Source organism: Talaromyces atroroseus (assembly GCF_001907595.1).
Source record: "Talaromyces atroroseus strain IBT 11181 chromosome Unknown scaffold_1, whole genome shotgun sequence".
Lineage (NCBI taxonomy): Eukaryota > Fungi > Ascomycota > Eurotiomycetes > Eurotiales > Trichocomaceae > Talaromyces > Talaromyces atroroseus.
The window spans coordinates 2,353,049-2,367,343 of NW_017971433.1; the positions used below are offsets into that span (position 1 = coordinate 2,353,049).

General features: G+C 48.6%; 8 protein-coding genes across 8 annotated transcripts, besides 1 other annotated feature; 3 read left to right on the forward strand and 5 right to left on the reverse strand.

Moving 5' to 3' along the window:
• Positions 1-46: 46 nt before the first annotated feature.
• On the reverse strand, positions 47-1,747 carry UA08_01900 (hypothetical protein; the record flags this gene model as incomplete). The annotated part of the gene is made up of 2 exons (XM_020261615.1): positions 47-357; positions 778-1,747. 2 exons carry the CDS (start codon positions 1,745-1,747, stop codon positions 47-49), a joined length of 1,281 nt encoding a protein of 426 aa, XP_020122754.1.
• Positions 1,508-1,564: a repeat region (Identified by RepeatMasker using a combination of RepBase library and repeat library created with RepeatScout).
• Positions 1,748-1,910: 163 nt separating the features above from the next.
• UA08_01901 (hypothetical protein) lies at positions 1,911-3,393 on the forward strand (the record flags this gene model as incomplete). Its single annotated transcript, XM_020261616.1, has 5 exons — positions 1,911-2,066; positions 2,405-2,443; positions 2,501-2,769; positions 2,827-3,143; positions 3,203-3,393. The coding sequence occupies 5 exons, from the start codon at positions 1,911-1,913 to the stop codon at positions 3,391-3,393; spliced, it is 972 nt and encodes a 323-aa protein (XP_020122753.1).
• Positions 3,394-3,529: 136 nt separating this feature from the next.
• Positions 3,530-4,830, reverse strand: UA08_01902 (hypothetical protein; the record flags this gene model as incomplete). Its single annotated transcript, XM_020261617.1, has 5 exons — positions 3,530-3,750; positions 3,862-3,970; positions 4,025-4,159; positions 4,216-4,432; positions 4,514-4,830. 5 exons carry the CDS (start codon positions 4,828-4,830, stop codon positions 3,530-3,532), a joined length of 999 nt encoding a protein of 332 aa, XP_020122752.1.
• A 2,059-nt stretch (positions 4,831-6,889) lies between these two features.
• UA08_01903 (hypothetical protein) lies at positions 6,890-7,927 on the reverse strand (the record flags this gene model as incomplete). Its single annotated transcript, XM_020261618.1, has 1 exon — positions 6,890-7,927. The coding sequence occupies one exon, from the start codon at positions 7,925-7,927 to the stop codon at positions 6,890-6,892; it is 1,038 nt and encodes a 345-aa protein (XP_020122751.1).
• A 1,038-nt stretch (positions 7,928-8,965) lies between these two features.
• UA08_01904 (hypothetical protein) lies at positions 8,966-10,282 on the reverse strand (the record flags this gene model as incomplete). The annotated part of the gene is made up of 2 exons (XM_020261619.1): positions 8,966-10,094; positions 10,152-10,282. The coding sequence occupies 2 exons, from the start codon at positions 10,280-10,282 to the stop codon at positions 8,966-8,968; spliced, it is 1,260 nt and encodes a 419-aa protein (XP_020122750.1).
• Positions 10,283-10,645: 363 nt separating this feature from the next.
• On the forward strand, positions 10,646-11,672 carry UA08_01905 (hypothetical protein; the record flags this gene model as incomplete). The annotated part of the gene is made up of 3 exons (XM_020261620.1): positions 10,646-10,879; positions 10,954-11,173; positions 11,230-11,672. The coding sequence occupies 3 exons, from the start codon at positions 10,646-10,648 to the stop codon at positions 11,670-11,672; spliced, it is 897 nt and encodes a 298-aa protein (XP_020123501.1).
• A 253-nt stretch (positions 11,673-11,925) lies between these two features.
• UA08_01906 (40S ribosomal protein S9) lies at positions 11,926-12,841 on the reverse strand (the record flags this gene model as incomplete). The annotated part of the gene is made up of 6 exons (XM_020261621.1): positions 11,926-12,103; positions 12,167-12,400; positions 12,465-12,563; positions 12,640-12,658; positions 12,724-12,761; positions 12,828-12,841. 6 exons carry the CDS (start codon positions 12,839-12,841, stop codon positions 11,926-11,928), a joined length of 582 nt encoding a protein of 193 aa, XP_020122749.1.
• A 289-nt stretch (positions 12,842-13,130) lies between these two features.
• UA08_01907 (60S ribosomal protein L21-A) lies at positions 13,131-13,855 on the forward strand (the record flags this gene model as incomplete). The annotated part of the gene is made up of 4 exons (XM_020261622.1): positions 13,131-13,166; positions 13,256-13,323; positions 13,383-13,430; positions 13,525-13,855. The coding sequence occupies 4 exons, from the start codon at positions 13,131-13,133 to the stop codon at positions 13,853-13,855; spliced, it is 483 nt and encodes a 160-aa protein (XP_020122748.1).
• Positions 13,856-14,295: the final 440 nt, after the last annotated feature.

Below are 14,295 nucleotides of genomic sequence, written 5' to 3' on the forward strand. Positions count from 1 at the left end.
CAAAAAATGAGTGACACGGAATTACAATTCACGGATAGTAATAAAATTAAAACGCATCAACAGTTCCATCTCCATGATCAAATGTAATAATAGTGCAGCTAGTAGCATCTTCCGCAACGCCGTTAGTATTGGGCCTTGTGCCATTGAACCAGCCCGGGTAATTCTTAATACCCTGGTTGGAGGTCACGTATACGCTGGAGTTGCCAAAGTTGTTTAGTTGGTCGAGATTGTCGAGCGTGAGAGGGGTTTCGTAGGCCGTGATCTTGGTGTGGTTCAGGGCTGGATAGGTGTCTAGGACCTGGCCGTAGATGTCACCGGGGAAATAGGTTTCGTTGACATCAAGCCAGACCAAAGGTGCTACACTCAGATCTGGTCAATATAAAAAGGCGTTTGTGTAGGTATTCGCAGAGGATTCATGACCGGGTATTTGTAGAGCACCATGACCTATCTAGTATTCAGCAAACGAGAGATGAAGAAATACTAGGACAACAAGTACGTAGAAATTCATATGGTCATTTTTATTTTATCAAATAATTTACTAGCTCTGATACCTTATGGTTTTTAAGTGTCTCCTAATAGTTATGAGAACTCCGAAGTCCGACCAGATAGCCCTAGCTAGGTACTACTACTACGACTTGAAATTCTGCCGGTCCTCATTTCTTCAAGGGTGATTAGAACATGACTCTAGGTAAATGGCGCGTATACAAAGTCAGAATGCACAACAGAACGGCTCTGAAACGTGTCTCGGTGACTATAAGCCGTCACTTCTGCCCCTACACTCCTTCAATAACTCCGCATCAGAAGTCATGTCCAACATGGCAGTGCCGAACTCGTCAATATTCATGGGTTCGGCATGGCTCCAAAGTCTCGCGCATTCGAAGCGCTGCAAGAACCCAACATCGTTCCCAGAGCACTGATTGTCCCACTCGCTGGCGCTCGTGGCATTCCAAAGACCGCCACGGTTCGTGTACATGATGTCGCCAGGACAGGTCGCCCAGCCCTTCTGCAGCGCAGTGAAGACTGCGGAGATGCTGACGGCGACGAGCCAGGTGCGGCGGATGCTCTCCGACAGAATCCACAGGTACCACTGTTCCTGTGAGTGTGAGTAGGTTGACGGCCCTGGCAGACAACCGACAAGGTGCATAGCACCAGCGTGGCTCTTTGGCATTGCCTTCGCGGCAGACTGAACCAACTTTCTAGCCCAACTATTCTGGATAACCATGTGGCTTTCGGCGACATGGCGGGAGCGGATGTCACCGTCGAAAAGGCCGATGATCTGGTAGACTAGGAGGGCGTGCAGCCTTGTTAACTGCGCGAACAGGTCGACATCTTGCTGTTCCCCTTCATGAACCACTCCCTTCTCCTGAAGCAAATCGTTCGACCTGTCTTCTACAATTTGAAGGACAGTGTCTGTGTTTGCAGGTGTCCGGTGGATATAGCTCGCCAGCGTTGCATACGCAACCTGCACGTACGCCGGGAACGTCGCACTGTATAGACGTGGATGGATAAAAGGGTTGCTGCCGGTAGTGACCCAACGTTCGAACCAAGACTGCAGCACGGTCACATACTTGCTCATCGTCGCTTTGCCAATTCCCACGTCGGCCGAAGTGATTCCTCTACGGGATATGCTCCATGTCTCAGACGCAAGAAACCAGTCTGTCCTGGCCGCCGGCGTACAGGGAGCTTGAACGAAAGATGATGCGACAGCGAAGTCACTGTCCATAAGTGGGAATGCCAGATCCAACATAAGGTCGTCGTCTGCAAGGATTGAATTTGTTGTGAGGGAGGATGTATTGCCTGCAACCCCAACGAGTAGTACATCATCCTCTGCTCTCCGCGCCGAGCCTCTCGAGAGCAATGGACGAGATGAGGAAGCCCATCTTCTTTTCGACGGCGGATAAACGCAGGAAATGCCCCTATCCTCGCATCGTGCGCACGACGGCATCTGCCGACCGCACTTCCGCTTCGACCTTGCGCAAGCGCTGCAGGCGTTTGATCCCGCGTGTGTCAGCATGGCCGAGGTGCAAGTACTTCTAAACCCCACCGAATCAAGCTTGTCTGCAGCGGTAGTTGAGGGAAACTCATTTGTCATCAGGATGTTGTTCATTGGGCGTTCGCCCGCACGCTAATCCGCACAGCGAAAGCCCTAATATCTTTCTGCACTGAAGAAACGACAATGTGCTCCAACCAGGAAGCTATATTCTAAAAGCAACTTTTTGGGAGACTATGGACAAAATAGTGCGCGGGCTAGCTGTCGGATATCGCGCGGATGTTGTGAGGTAGCCATGAGTACATATAGGCGCCTTGGAAGATCCTAACGGAGACTGACAAGCCGTAATTATCGCAATACAGCATTCTACTTTGCATCTCGCAACTATTCATCTAGATATAATCACTCAATAAGTCCGTGTACGTTATTACCGGGGTGTCAAAGGGCATCGGGGTGAGTCTGTCATATACCATGTCACGCCATTGATTTTGCTTATTCTAACTTATCTAGTTCGAATTGGTCAAGCAAATTTCAGAAGACGCAAGGAACCTAGTCGTCGGCCTGGTCCGCGATAAGGCTGCGACCGAGAAGAAGGTGGCAGCAGAGCTAGGCGATCGTCCCAATGTCCACATCCTCCATGGAGACCTTACCAGCAACGCCAGCCTAAAGAAGGCTGCTGCCGACACTACCAAGATCGTTGGCGAACGTGGCGTCGACTACCTAGTTGCAAACGGAGCTTTTCCGTCCCTCTTCGATGCCTATGACCCCATCGGCGTACTGTCGGTTCTACTTCCTTTCTGAGTACTTGGCTGGGGCTGATCTGATTTGTACAACAGGGGCGACAAGGTCGCGGAGTTGGAGGCTGTTTCGTCGAAGCTATTCCAGACCAGTGTCGTCGGCAACATTCAGCTCTTCAACCTCTTCCTTCCGCTTGTCATGAAGGGCAAGATCAAGAAGGTCATTGCTGTTTCTAGCGGCCACGCCAACCTCGACTTGATCAATGATCTTGAGGTTGAGATAAGCGCTTTGTACGCTGCCTCCAAGGCGGCCTTGAACGTCATTGTGGCCAAGTTCAGCGCACAATACAAGAGAGATGGTGTGCTCTTCGTGAGTATGAGCCCGGGAGTAGTAGAGGTGGGACACTTTGCGGATGGTACGTTATTGAAAGACGAAGTTACTCATTACCCATTTTGCTAATGCACACCCACACAGCCACTCCAGAACAGGTCCAAGGCGTGATGGGATTCATGAGCAAGCTTGCAACCTACGCCCCTCACTTCAAGGGCCCGACCCCGGTAGACGAAGCCATCCAAACTATCAGGTCGACCTGGGAGAGAATCAGCATCGACAATGGGTATGGCGGGGCGTTTATCTCGCAACATGGAAACAAGCAGTGGTTGTAAACCTCATGGTCAATCCTGATCTGCGATATTGCGTTACTGAATTGGATTGTTAGCGCTGGATCATCTGTCTACACCAGACTTTTTGTATGTCTGATATTCGTGAATCATAAACTCTCAATTTTGCAGCTTTCATAGTTTAAGCTAGTCGCTTCTCTTCCATAAACTTCTCCATAATTTTATTAACTTCGTCCGCCTTCTCTAACTGCAGCCAATGCCCACCATTCACCTTCTCAACCTTGAGATCAGGGACGAGTGGCCGCATCTGCTCCGGAAAGTTGGCCGTGACAGTGATAATATAACCGGTAGAGGCAATTAGTAAGGTTGGGTGTGTCAAAATGTGAGCGGATGTGGGAATGTCTGTATTGCATATTAATAGGGGGCGAAAATTGAAGGTGATAGAGAACGAGTTTCAGGAAACTGAATGGGAAAGAAAGGGAGATACAAGGTATGGAGGGAAGTAGTACATACTCTTCTCATCTTCTTCATTGATATTAAGCAGGTGAGCTTTGTACCAGTTGATCGCAGGGCCATAACCACCTTTCTCGACGGAGAAAACATGTTGATAATGCTCACGGTCCTGTTCCATGTAAGCTAAATTGGAACCCCACGTACTATTAGCTAGATACTTTACTTCTGATGCCAGATAGCCTGGCAAGTCAACAATCTTGCCCTCGGTTAACCAAGTGCGCAAACCTCCTGGGGCGCCCTTGTATTTCTTGTTGATCTCGTTGTCGTTGGCGAAGAAGAGCGATTCCACGGATTCGGACTACAGTATGGTCAATATTAAGCGAGTCAGAATTTTCAAATCAAAAGAAACCTTACATGCTCATTTAGGAGCTTCTCAGCATCCTCTTCGTTAAAAAATAGGAAATACCCAAAGATCGAAAAACCAAGCTTGGCTTGCACCGAGCTATTGATATGTTGTATCGTCGCGGTAGTGAGGCCACGGCCAGGAGAATTATATCCGTGGTCAATGAAAATATAGGCCGAAAAGTGCTCTGGATGGTAGTTCGCTAGGCGTGACAAAAGAAAAGATCCCCTGGTGGAAGAAGCGTTATCATAGGGAAATCCAATGAGTGTGACGACTGGGAGAAAGTCAGAATGAGTCGCAAAAACTTACCAATCATGCGCCACGCCCACCACCACTCCAACGCCCTCGGAGACCATGATCTCAACAATGTCCCTCGCCATACCTTCGCCCTTATACATCTGTAAGTCACTCGGCTTCGACGTTTGCCCGAACCCAAGTAAATCTGGAGCTAGGATTCCATAGCCCTTCGCTACGAAGAAAGAAATCTGATGACGCCAGTCGCGCGAGGTGGAGGGGAAGCCGTGTAGGAAAAGAATGTATTGACTGTTGGTGGATTGTGGTGGGACATGGATGTAAGAATAGGTGAGTGCGCGCGCGGTAGTGTACGTTGAGCGAGGGTAGGACATGGTTGATTATACTTATTGGATGCAATGTGAATGATTATACAACGAATTTCCGACGAAGGAGAAGGGGAAACCGACTTATATATACTTAGTCCAGGAGTGAAAAAGTCCATTATAGATAAGTCCTAGCATCCGAGGCATAGAGTGGCTAAGACGATTAGGGCTCCCTCAACCTTACAGTCATTGGCTCCAGCGTAACATTTCTGAACCCCGACGTCATGACGAGAAAGGGCTTCTATGCGCTTTTGGTCCAGCTAGGCTGCAGTGCGATATTGAAGTCAATAAAGAACTTTTGATACGCTCTGAAGACTGTGATAGGTTGTAATGGCTTCCAACGTCTTTCTGTACTGTAGCACGCAGAAGTCTTGTACGAGAAGCATGTTACCCACATTAGATTGCGCACAGCGTTGCAATTTGATTATTTACTGGGCATTTTCGGTTTGTTTTTACCACATTGTAAGATCTTCCTCTACAAGTCGGCATGAGCCAACTCTCTTTGATAAAAATAAAATTATCTATCTATTAGTTGGTTTGCCACTAAGAAATTGACTTGAGCAGTGAGCTGAAACATAGCACTGGCAAGTAGATCATGTCTAGTAGATGAACTGCCGATCTGGCAGTTCGATCCAGCCTGAGTAGAAACAGCGAGTGCCCTATGATGCCTCGTGTAGAGGTTTTCAAGTATGGCACATCCAGCCCGGATATGCATCTCAGCCCGGCTATCGAGTCCTAGGAGAAACTCGATGTAGCTAAATACAACGCTCGTTAAGACGGCAAGCTCTAGACTTTGGGAAGATCCATCAAGCCGACCGCAGAGATCCTGGATGGCCATGCTATAATGTCGAATTGAGAACGCGATCGTTGAGGGTGTGTGCCAATCAGGATGGTAACGGCTGCTGGTCAAGGCCCCAATTGCTAGGGCCGCATGATGCAATGCTGGTTCGGCAAGAGTGGCCTGGAGGATGATGTGTTTCCATGCCGGGAGCTCAAAAAACAAAGAGAATTCCGCAGCACAAACGATTTGGAAGTACTCCATGTGCACATGTTCGCCATCGAGTAACGGCCTGGCAGAAGGGTATGGCAGACGACGGATGGGCGGAGTCATCGCGTACTGCGAAGCTTCAGAGGGAAACGATGAGACGAAGTCACATTTCCAGCCCGCTCTGATACAGGGCGAGCAAGCTGGCCTGGCCTCGTCGCACTTCTTATGCCTGGTTCTACCGCAAAATTTACAAGCTGATCCAACTGGTTACGGGCGGAACTCACTCACTTGCATGTCAAACATCCCGTGCTGACTTTCCGAACGCCCCGAGCACCATAGCGTGATTTCCTTGTCATGTCTGGACCATTACTATGGCGATATGGTGACTCAAATCATGACGAGGGATTGCTCCGCATGTCTGTTGAAGTAGAGAGGGATGGTGTTACGAGCGAGCGAGAAATAGTCAAGCGCAAGCCTAAGAAAGAAGCCAGGACTGTGATTGGCTGAAGCGTAAGTTGACGTACGCTAATGTCGGTTAGCGGGTCCTCATCTCTTACAAATCTAACCTGCATGACGCTTTACTTGTTTAAGTTAGCAGCTGGCACCACCACTAAGCCACAAATAGTCATATAGTTAAGACATCGCTTGATTCCTTTATCCATGGGGGAAAACTCTCAAGAGTCAAAATATTCAGATTACAAAGATGCTTATCTAAAGAATGGCGCTAGCTTGGCCAATAGCCACTGGATACTCAACCATCCAATCCGGCCAATCCAACCAATTACTCCCATCGTTCAAACGAGTCAGGCACGGATGTCAGCGGATATACATGGATGTAACTTCACCCTATTACCACTTCGCATACCGATAATTTAAAAAGGAGGATGGCGAAAAAGGTACAAGATGCCGAGTCGATGTCCGATTGTCGGCTGACGAATACGGGGAGTTTAGTTACATTCGTTACCTATCGATTATCGTCCCGGGTGTTTCACTGCTAAACATTGGAAAGAAGGAACTATTTTCATCATAGTCACATACAAATCTTCATTCGCAAACGCAAGTATGTCTTCGATTGTTCAATCAATCAACTCTGACAACAATCTTTGTCGCACTAATCCCAGCCTTGACAATCTCGAACGCTTCCTGCGCAGCTGCAATCCCACCATCGACAACCCTCACCTTTGGCGCTGGAACGATTTTCTTCTGCTCAATAGCTTGGGGCAGATACTCGTTAAACATCCAGCTCCCCATCTCCACATGATGTACAAACGCAAAAGCGGCCATCGTCATCGAAATCTCAACACCAGCAGGCTTCTCGTCGCCCGTAGGCCAGGGCAAGGTGAGCACTAATTCGCTTCCTTCCCCGCCGGATGCGAGTAGAGTAGCAGCAGAAAGTAGAGAACTGTTTCCTTCGCTAATGGAATCAAAGCCGTATCGGAGAGGCGTGCCGGCCTCCTTCGCGAGTTGAGCCAGTTTGGAGACAGCATCGGGGTCGCGATAGTCGACTACTTTTGAAGCACCTAGAGACTTTACATACTCATGATTCTTCGGGCTGGCAGTCGCAAAGACCTTGAACCCTAGCTCTTTGGCTAACTGCACGGCAGCTGTTCCCGTAGACGATGACGCGCCCCAAATCAATATCCCAGACTGCTGCTGCTGTTGCGCCTCCTGCGGACGAGCAATCCCCAACCTCTCAAAATACGCAACAGCAACAGTTGCAAACGCCATCGGGAACGTAGCCCCATCCTCGTAAGACAAAAAATCCGGAATCCTTATTGTCGCATTCTCTTCTAAAAGCGTATATGTCTGCCAGGCCCCATGCTCTGGTTTATTATTTGCGATTGAGAGCGCAAACCCGGCGACGCGATCACCGACTTTGAATTTGCTCACTTTGCTGCCTATGGCGGAGACAATGCCGCAGGCGTCGCTGCCTAGTACGGTAGGGAAATCCTTGAGATGGCTGGGGAAGTCGCGGATTTTCCAGTCCGCGGGGTTGGCGGCGATGGCATGGTTGCGGATTAGGATTTCGTTTTCGCCTGGGGAGGGAATGGATAAGATGAGGGGTTTGAGGGCGGTGCCTACTTTTTCAAGGACGGCGGCGAGATTTTCTGTGGACATTTTGAGGTTTTGACTTGTCTGGCGTATAAGATGGTATGTGTCTACAGATTGGTTTCTGGACGAAACAAGCTTGTCTTTATAGGATCGTGAGACCAGCTGGTTCTATCATTAGTAATGCTACGGACAGAAAATTCTGTGAATATATTCGCCAAATGGAAAGGTCACCCTCATGATATCGCGCAGATTGACGCAAGCTGAACGGAACTATGATAGTGCTGAAAGGCAACTATTGGCTGCGTCGTCTACGCATGTGAAAAAAATGTATATAGACCAGCGGCGGCCTAGGAAGGATTCCAGCCAATCGGAGGCCGCTGTTACTTATCTTACTACATTTGGGATTCCGCTCGCCAATTGCCCAATCGGGTATTTAGGGTTTCTTCTAGTCGAGGTTTGTTTCACTTGTAGAAGTCTTCCCTTGCTCCTGCAACACATGTCCATATTGACGACTGTAAGTAAGTGTAAATATCATACTGTGGCCTTTGTGAACTGCAATAATTCCCGGACCTGGTGGCCCTCGAGTTGAACGTGCAGAGAGCGTATAAGGAAAGGACTGGTACTTTGCATTAGAAAGAGAGTATAACTGGTGATTCTTTATATATGTCTATAGAAACTAGTGTGCGAATAGATGACACATTACATTGGAGGACGAAAAGCAAGACGAATAACCTTGGAAGAACAAGCTCTTCCTTCCCGTATCTCGTACGTTACTATTCCTGTACCAATCTCTATCACGCAGAGTGCATGTGCAAACGTCACCTCTCAACAAGTTGCGGAGGAATAGGAGCACCTGGCTGACGATTTATTGAGTCCCAGGCGTTTCATGGGCTTGCTCTACTGTACAAAGAAAGTTTTAGACATATTAAGAATCAGTCTATAATATACCCAGTTCCCACAGTCTATAATGCATTAGATGTCCTTAATATTATCAGAAAATGGGAAATTTCGGATATAGATAGTCCAAAATTGTGCTATTGAGATATAGCGACGTTTTATGGCAGAACAGACCGTCTTGTTCCTGTTCCAGACCCTGCTGAAGAACTACCACTGTGCCTTGACATCATATTGTCCATCATCGTTCATCACTTTTCCTCGATCCCATTCTCTCCCCTCACCCTTTTTAGCCCATGTAACATCTTCAATCCTCCCTTCCGTGTCGTTACCGCCGCGTGCGGTGAAGGCTGGGTCTTGCTTCCACCGCTGAACGGTGTTGTCATCAAATCCTGCTGCACGTAGGCGCTCTTCACCTTTCTGTCTCCAATTTGCCCGGTCGCGAAGCGCTTCAAGTGCCATATCCCAATCATCGTCTTCAGTCATAAGGCCGGCAACGGGTCTTCGTGTGGATCGTTTCGACGATGACCCCTCTTCATTCTCCGAAATATCGACATCGAGTTTTGGATCGTAGTCACGCGCGAAGTGAGAATCAATCGTACTCGAATTGAGACGATAAGAGCCTCTCCCACGGGTTGGGACGCGTGGTTCTCTTTCACTTCTGTGTGATGAAGCCGGTAAAGGGCCAACGAAATCTTCCAAGGGGTCCGATTCACCATCCGAGGGGTAAGAGTCTCTTTCCGACTCTAGATGCTGATTGTTTTCAGCTTGAGAATGGTCAGTAGCTGGCTTTCGCCGTTCATAATGATTGGAATCATCCCGACGTCGCCGTGAAACTTCCGGTGATCTCGATCGTGAATGACTAGGAGAGCCGTCTCTATCGCCTCTAAAATGCCCGGAAGATTGATTCCTCAATTTAGAGGAGTCTCGGGCCCTTGCCGAGCGCCTCTCGTCGCTACAATATCTTCGATGAGACCTCGACGAACGTTCGCGATCATACTCTGATACACTCTCGTCATCTTCGTAGCGCCGACGAGGTCGCCTAGAGGATCGACTTTTATAATCCCTGTCAGAAAAATTGTCTGATTGCTTTCTTTTTGAAGAGCGCTCTTTCTCTCTGTGGTGAGGTGACCTATGTCGATAACTCCTCTCGTTTTCTCGGTGTCGCTCTCGGTGCTCCGATCTATTGCTAGGCGGAGACCGCTCTCTACGGAGTTTACGCATACGTTCTCGAGCCTCTTGTTCTTCCCTGCGCCTAAGAGCAGCATTGTGGCTGTCCGTATCTCTGAGGATGTTTTTGAGAAAGCGCGTATTAGGCTTTGGAGCTCGATCTGTTGGCCTGTAAGGAATTAGTGGGGATGGATCAGGACAAAAAGAGGGAGAGGATGCGACTTACCGACGAGGAAGGTACGCTTGAAGCCCAAGCGCAGAATACTTTATCGACTTGTCCTTCGCCTCCGAGGCAAGCAGCTGCGCGACATAATCGTCATTGCTGGTGGGGTCGTCAATTGGCTCTCCGAGTGTCATGGTGAGCGTAAATGGTAGGTATATAACAATAGTGCTATTGCAAATGTAAGTGGACTGCAAGAAAGCAGTCTTCGAGACAAAACTTCAGCGCATTTGAAGCATGATGCCCGCAAGAGTGTGACTTCAAAAAGACACTTCGGAATTTAGAGCGATTTGAGGTCTGCGTCCGCGATTGACAAACAGTGCAAACTTACCGCGATAGGCAATCCAGATTGTTTACATTTCGCGGGCGGCTCAATCGCGATAGCGATTTTCAAGAGGAGTTTTCAAGCGATTTTGATGCCGATTACGGCTTTCTCTTCGTGGTCTCTGGGCTGATATACAATTATCCATATTTCATTGATTCCGGCATCATCTCCGAGAATGGCGACCTCTATATCCCCCGCCGAAGCTCTTGCGACAGTCCAACAGCTCCAACAAGGAGAAGACGCAGAGTCTAGCACTTTAGCGATTCTGCGTATTAGCGAACCTATAACATCCTCTCTGGACATTGACGGAATACCACGATCGCCTTCAAAGCGCACTTCTGATGTGTCGACAGATTCTCTAGAAAATCCGACGCCCGTGTCGTTGGAGGCGGACTTGACACATTATAAAGTTCGTATACCATTGTCTACCAATCTCTGTCTATTGCCAAGCAGATCATTGACGAGTTTCTACTCTGTAATTAGGAATTATTCTCAAAGCTTCGCTTCTCATATCTTGAACAGGTCACAAAAGAGAAATTTCTTCGTGGAATTGTTGGCGACCCGCCACTGATTGTTGGGCACAATGAAAATGTAGATTTGGAAGCGGAGCTAGTATCGCAAAAGCAGCAATTGCAGCAACGAAAAGAAGATGTCAGGGTTATGGTGGAAGAGATGGAGAAAACTGGAAGGGAACTGGCTAGACGTGAGTAGAAAAGCCCTTCTATACTTCTAGCTCACATCGCTCACTCTCAATACAAGGCTATAAAAACGTGCGATTGGAAACGACCAGATTATCCGAATTGCCAGATGAGATTGCAAGATTGGAGAATACTATCACATCACTGAAGGAAACCCACTCTGCATATTCCTCAGCCGCCACGAACCCCAAAGGCCCCTCCTCTTCTTCTCAGAACCTTTCTCTAGCAGCTACATTATCGCTGTTGGCCGATCGCGAAGCTGAGTTAGCGGCGATTGATCGCCAATTAGCTTCTTTGCACAACACTCTTCCGCGCAAGACACGGGAGGCAGAGGCAATGGAAAGAGAGCTGGGTGTCTTGGAGCGGAGGAAGGTTGAGGCTATTGGCCAGGCGCGAGAAGCGGAGAGGAAAAAGCTTGAAGGCGAAAGCGATGGCTTAGAAGAGATGGGAAGATGGTATCGTGGTGCGGAAGCCAACTTGAAGAAATTGATCAATGTTGAATGACATGAATAAAGCCAACCTTGTGGTTATGACTGATGATGATGATGGATTTGGCGTTGTTTACGGTGTAATACAAAAAAGGGAGCTGTTTGTGTTCTGGTCATGTTTACAATACCATGAATTGAGTGTCTCTAGAAGGAAAGCTACGTTCGTAGCAAATTCATATTGGATCGTGATCATACAGCATGCTATCCCGTGATGCAACAGAAACCCCTCAGAGAACCTGGTATAAAAGAACTTTTTATTTGTTATTTGTTTACTCTTCCTCCTCCTCGTCACCGTCACCATCGCCACCCTCGGCGGCCTTGGCCTTCTTGCGGCGAACACGACCAGGACGACCACCACCGTAGGGAGAGGTAAGGGCGAAGTCAATGTGCTTCTGGGAGTCAAGGCGGACCATGTAAGAAGGAACGTTGACGATCTGCTTGCCAACACTGTAATCAAAGTATTAGTACCGAACGAGTGCGAGTGACGCGAGATGTATTCCAGATGCTTACCGGATGTGACGCTGACGGATCAGGACACGGGCGTGGTGGATGGACTTGGCGAGACCAAGCTTGTAGACACAGGTCTGGAGACGACGCTCCAAGAAATCCTCAGTCTTCAAGGCCAAGACGTAATCGAGCTTCATGCGGGACTCATCGAGCACACCGACACGGACGAGACGACGAATGAGGGCATTTCCTTCGAAGAGACGCTTAGGGTCTTTCTCATCGAGAGTAAGAAGCTCACTGCACCCAATTAGTGTCCTGGCCAAATAGTACCAAACGGTAGACTCCATATGCAATCGCTTACCGAGCAGCACGACGAATCTTAGAAAGAGTGAGCTGGACGCGCCACACCTCACGCTTGTTGCGGAGACCGAACTCGCCGACAGTCTTCAATTCGGAGTCACTATCGATTTGTTAGGAAATGGACAACACGACATAAGTAGAAGCACGCTTCCACTTAGTGGCCGGGGAGTACTGACAGACGAGCCGACTCGTAGGCTAAAAGGATGTCAGTTTATAGAATCCTGAAAGATATCAAATTTTCTTCTTGTAGGGATACTCACGTCGACGAGGGACCTTGTAGGTCTTGGAGTAGGAACGCCTGGAAAACACAGATCAATCAGAATTGATGTGCTTGTATTCAAGTATGCGCAATAGCTATACTCACGGAGCTGGGGCCATGGCTGCGGTGGTGCTCTCCCGATTGTCGCGATGAGGTCGAAAACTTGCAACTTGAATTTAGAAGTTCGCTCTTTGAGATCAACGAAGTGGAGGAGGCCCGGGAGGACCCACTAAGCGAAGCGAAGCGCTTGTGATTGGTGGCTGTAGGGCAAGCCCTAATATATTACCCGATGCGACTAGCCCGCGCACTAACCGAAAGACCCAGCATCACCAAGTTTGCATGCGGAGGCACTTCTCTGTGTAAGTCGACAAGCTTCACGATCCCAGCACAAACGACAACACCACCGAGATGGGTCACTCACACGGTCTTCGCTCCGGCACTCGGGTATGTGCACTCGTCAATTCCATCCAGAGAAACCGGGGAGAAATGGAAAATCATAGACGAGCAACGAGCTGATGATTCTATGCATATAGTATGCCTTTTCTCGCGACTTCAAGAAGAAGGGCTACATCGCCCTTTCCACCTACTTAAAGGAATACCGGTATGGACGCTCTTGAACAACGGGATATATTTCGAAAGCGAGATTCTGACGGAATACAGGGTCGGTGACATCGTGGACATCAAGTGCAACGGTGCCGTTCAGAAGGGGTTAGTGATTGTTCCATTTCCGCCTATGAAGCCTTATTCGCAGCGCCTTTTTTTTTCCCGGGGGGGATAGTTTTTGACTGAAGATTCTCTGCAGTTTGCCATACAAGCTCTACCACGGCAAGACCGGTGTCGTCTACAACGTCACAAAGAGCGCCGTCGGTGTTATCATCTACAAGCGCGTCGGCAACCGCTACCTCGAGAAGCGCATCAACGTCCGCATTGAGCACGTCTCTCACTCCCGCTCTCGTGAAGAATTCATCAACCGTGTCAAGGAGAACGCCATCAAGAAGCGCCAGGCTAAGGAGCAGGGTATTCACGTGCACTTGAAGCGCCAGGCCGTCCAGCCCCGTGAGGCTCACGTTGTCGCTTCTGCTGACAACTTCCCTGAGACGATCACTCCTATCCCTTACGACACCCACATCTAAAATATATTTTCTTGTTGCTCGGACGGTGGACTCAGGGAAGTTGGGTGTTTTTTGTTTTGTGCGTCTTTTACCGCCATATGGTGGGTTGCATGATGAGCAAAATGGTTCGGGAAACCTTATGTCACCCTATTGTTTGTGCATAGAATTCCTGCAAATGAGAAAAAGAAATAATACCAAAATTTTCAAGTTCAACGCCAGATATCCGTGGTCCGACTCGGCGGTGCAGGTAGTGTGCGTGTTCTGTGGATTTCTGTTTCTGGGAGTCTTCTCTGACAGGTTTTCTGTCAGTAGAAACTCCAGTTGAAGTCCTGCTCAATAACGAGACCTGGAGATTCCCATGTGGTTTTATGCATTGGCTACTCACGTTGGGAATTTTAAAAAACGGGAATATAAGGAGGTTACCCATAACACCTACTGCTGTATTCTAAATGACACCGAAA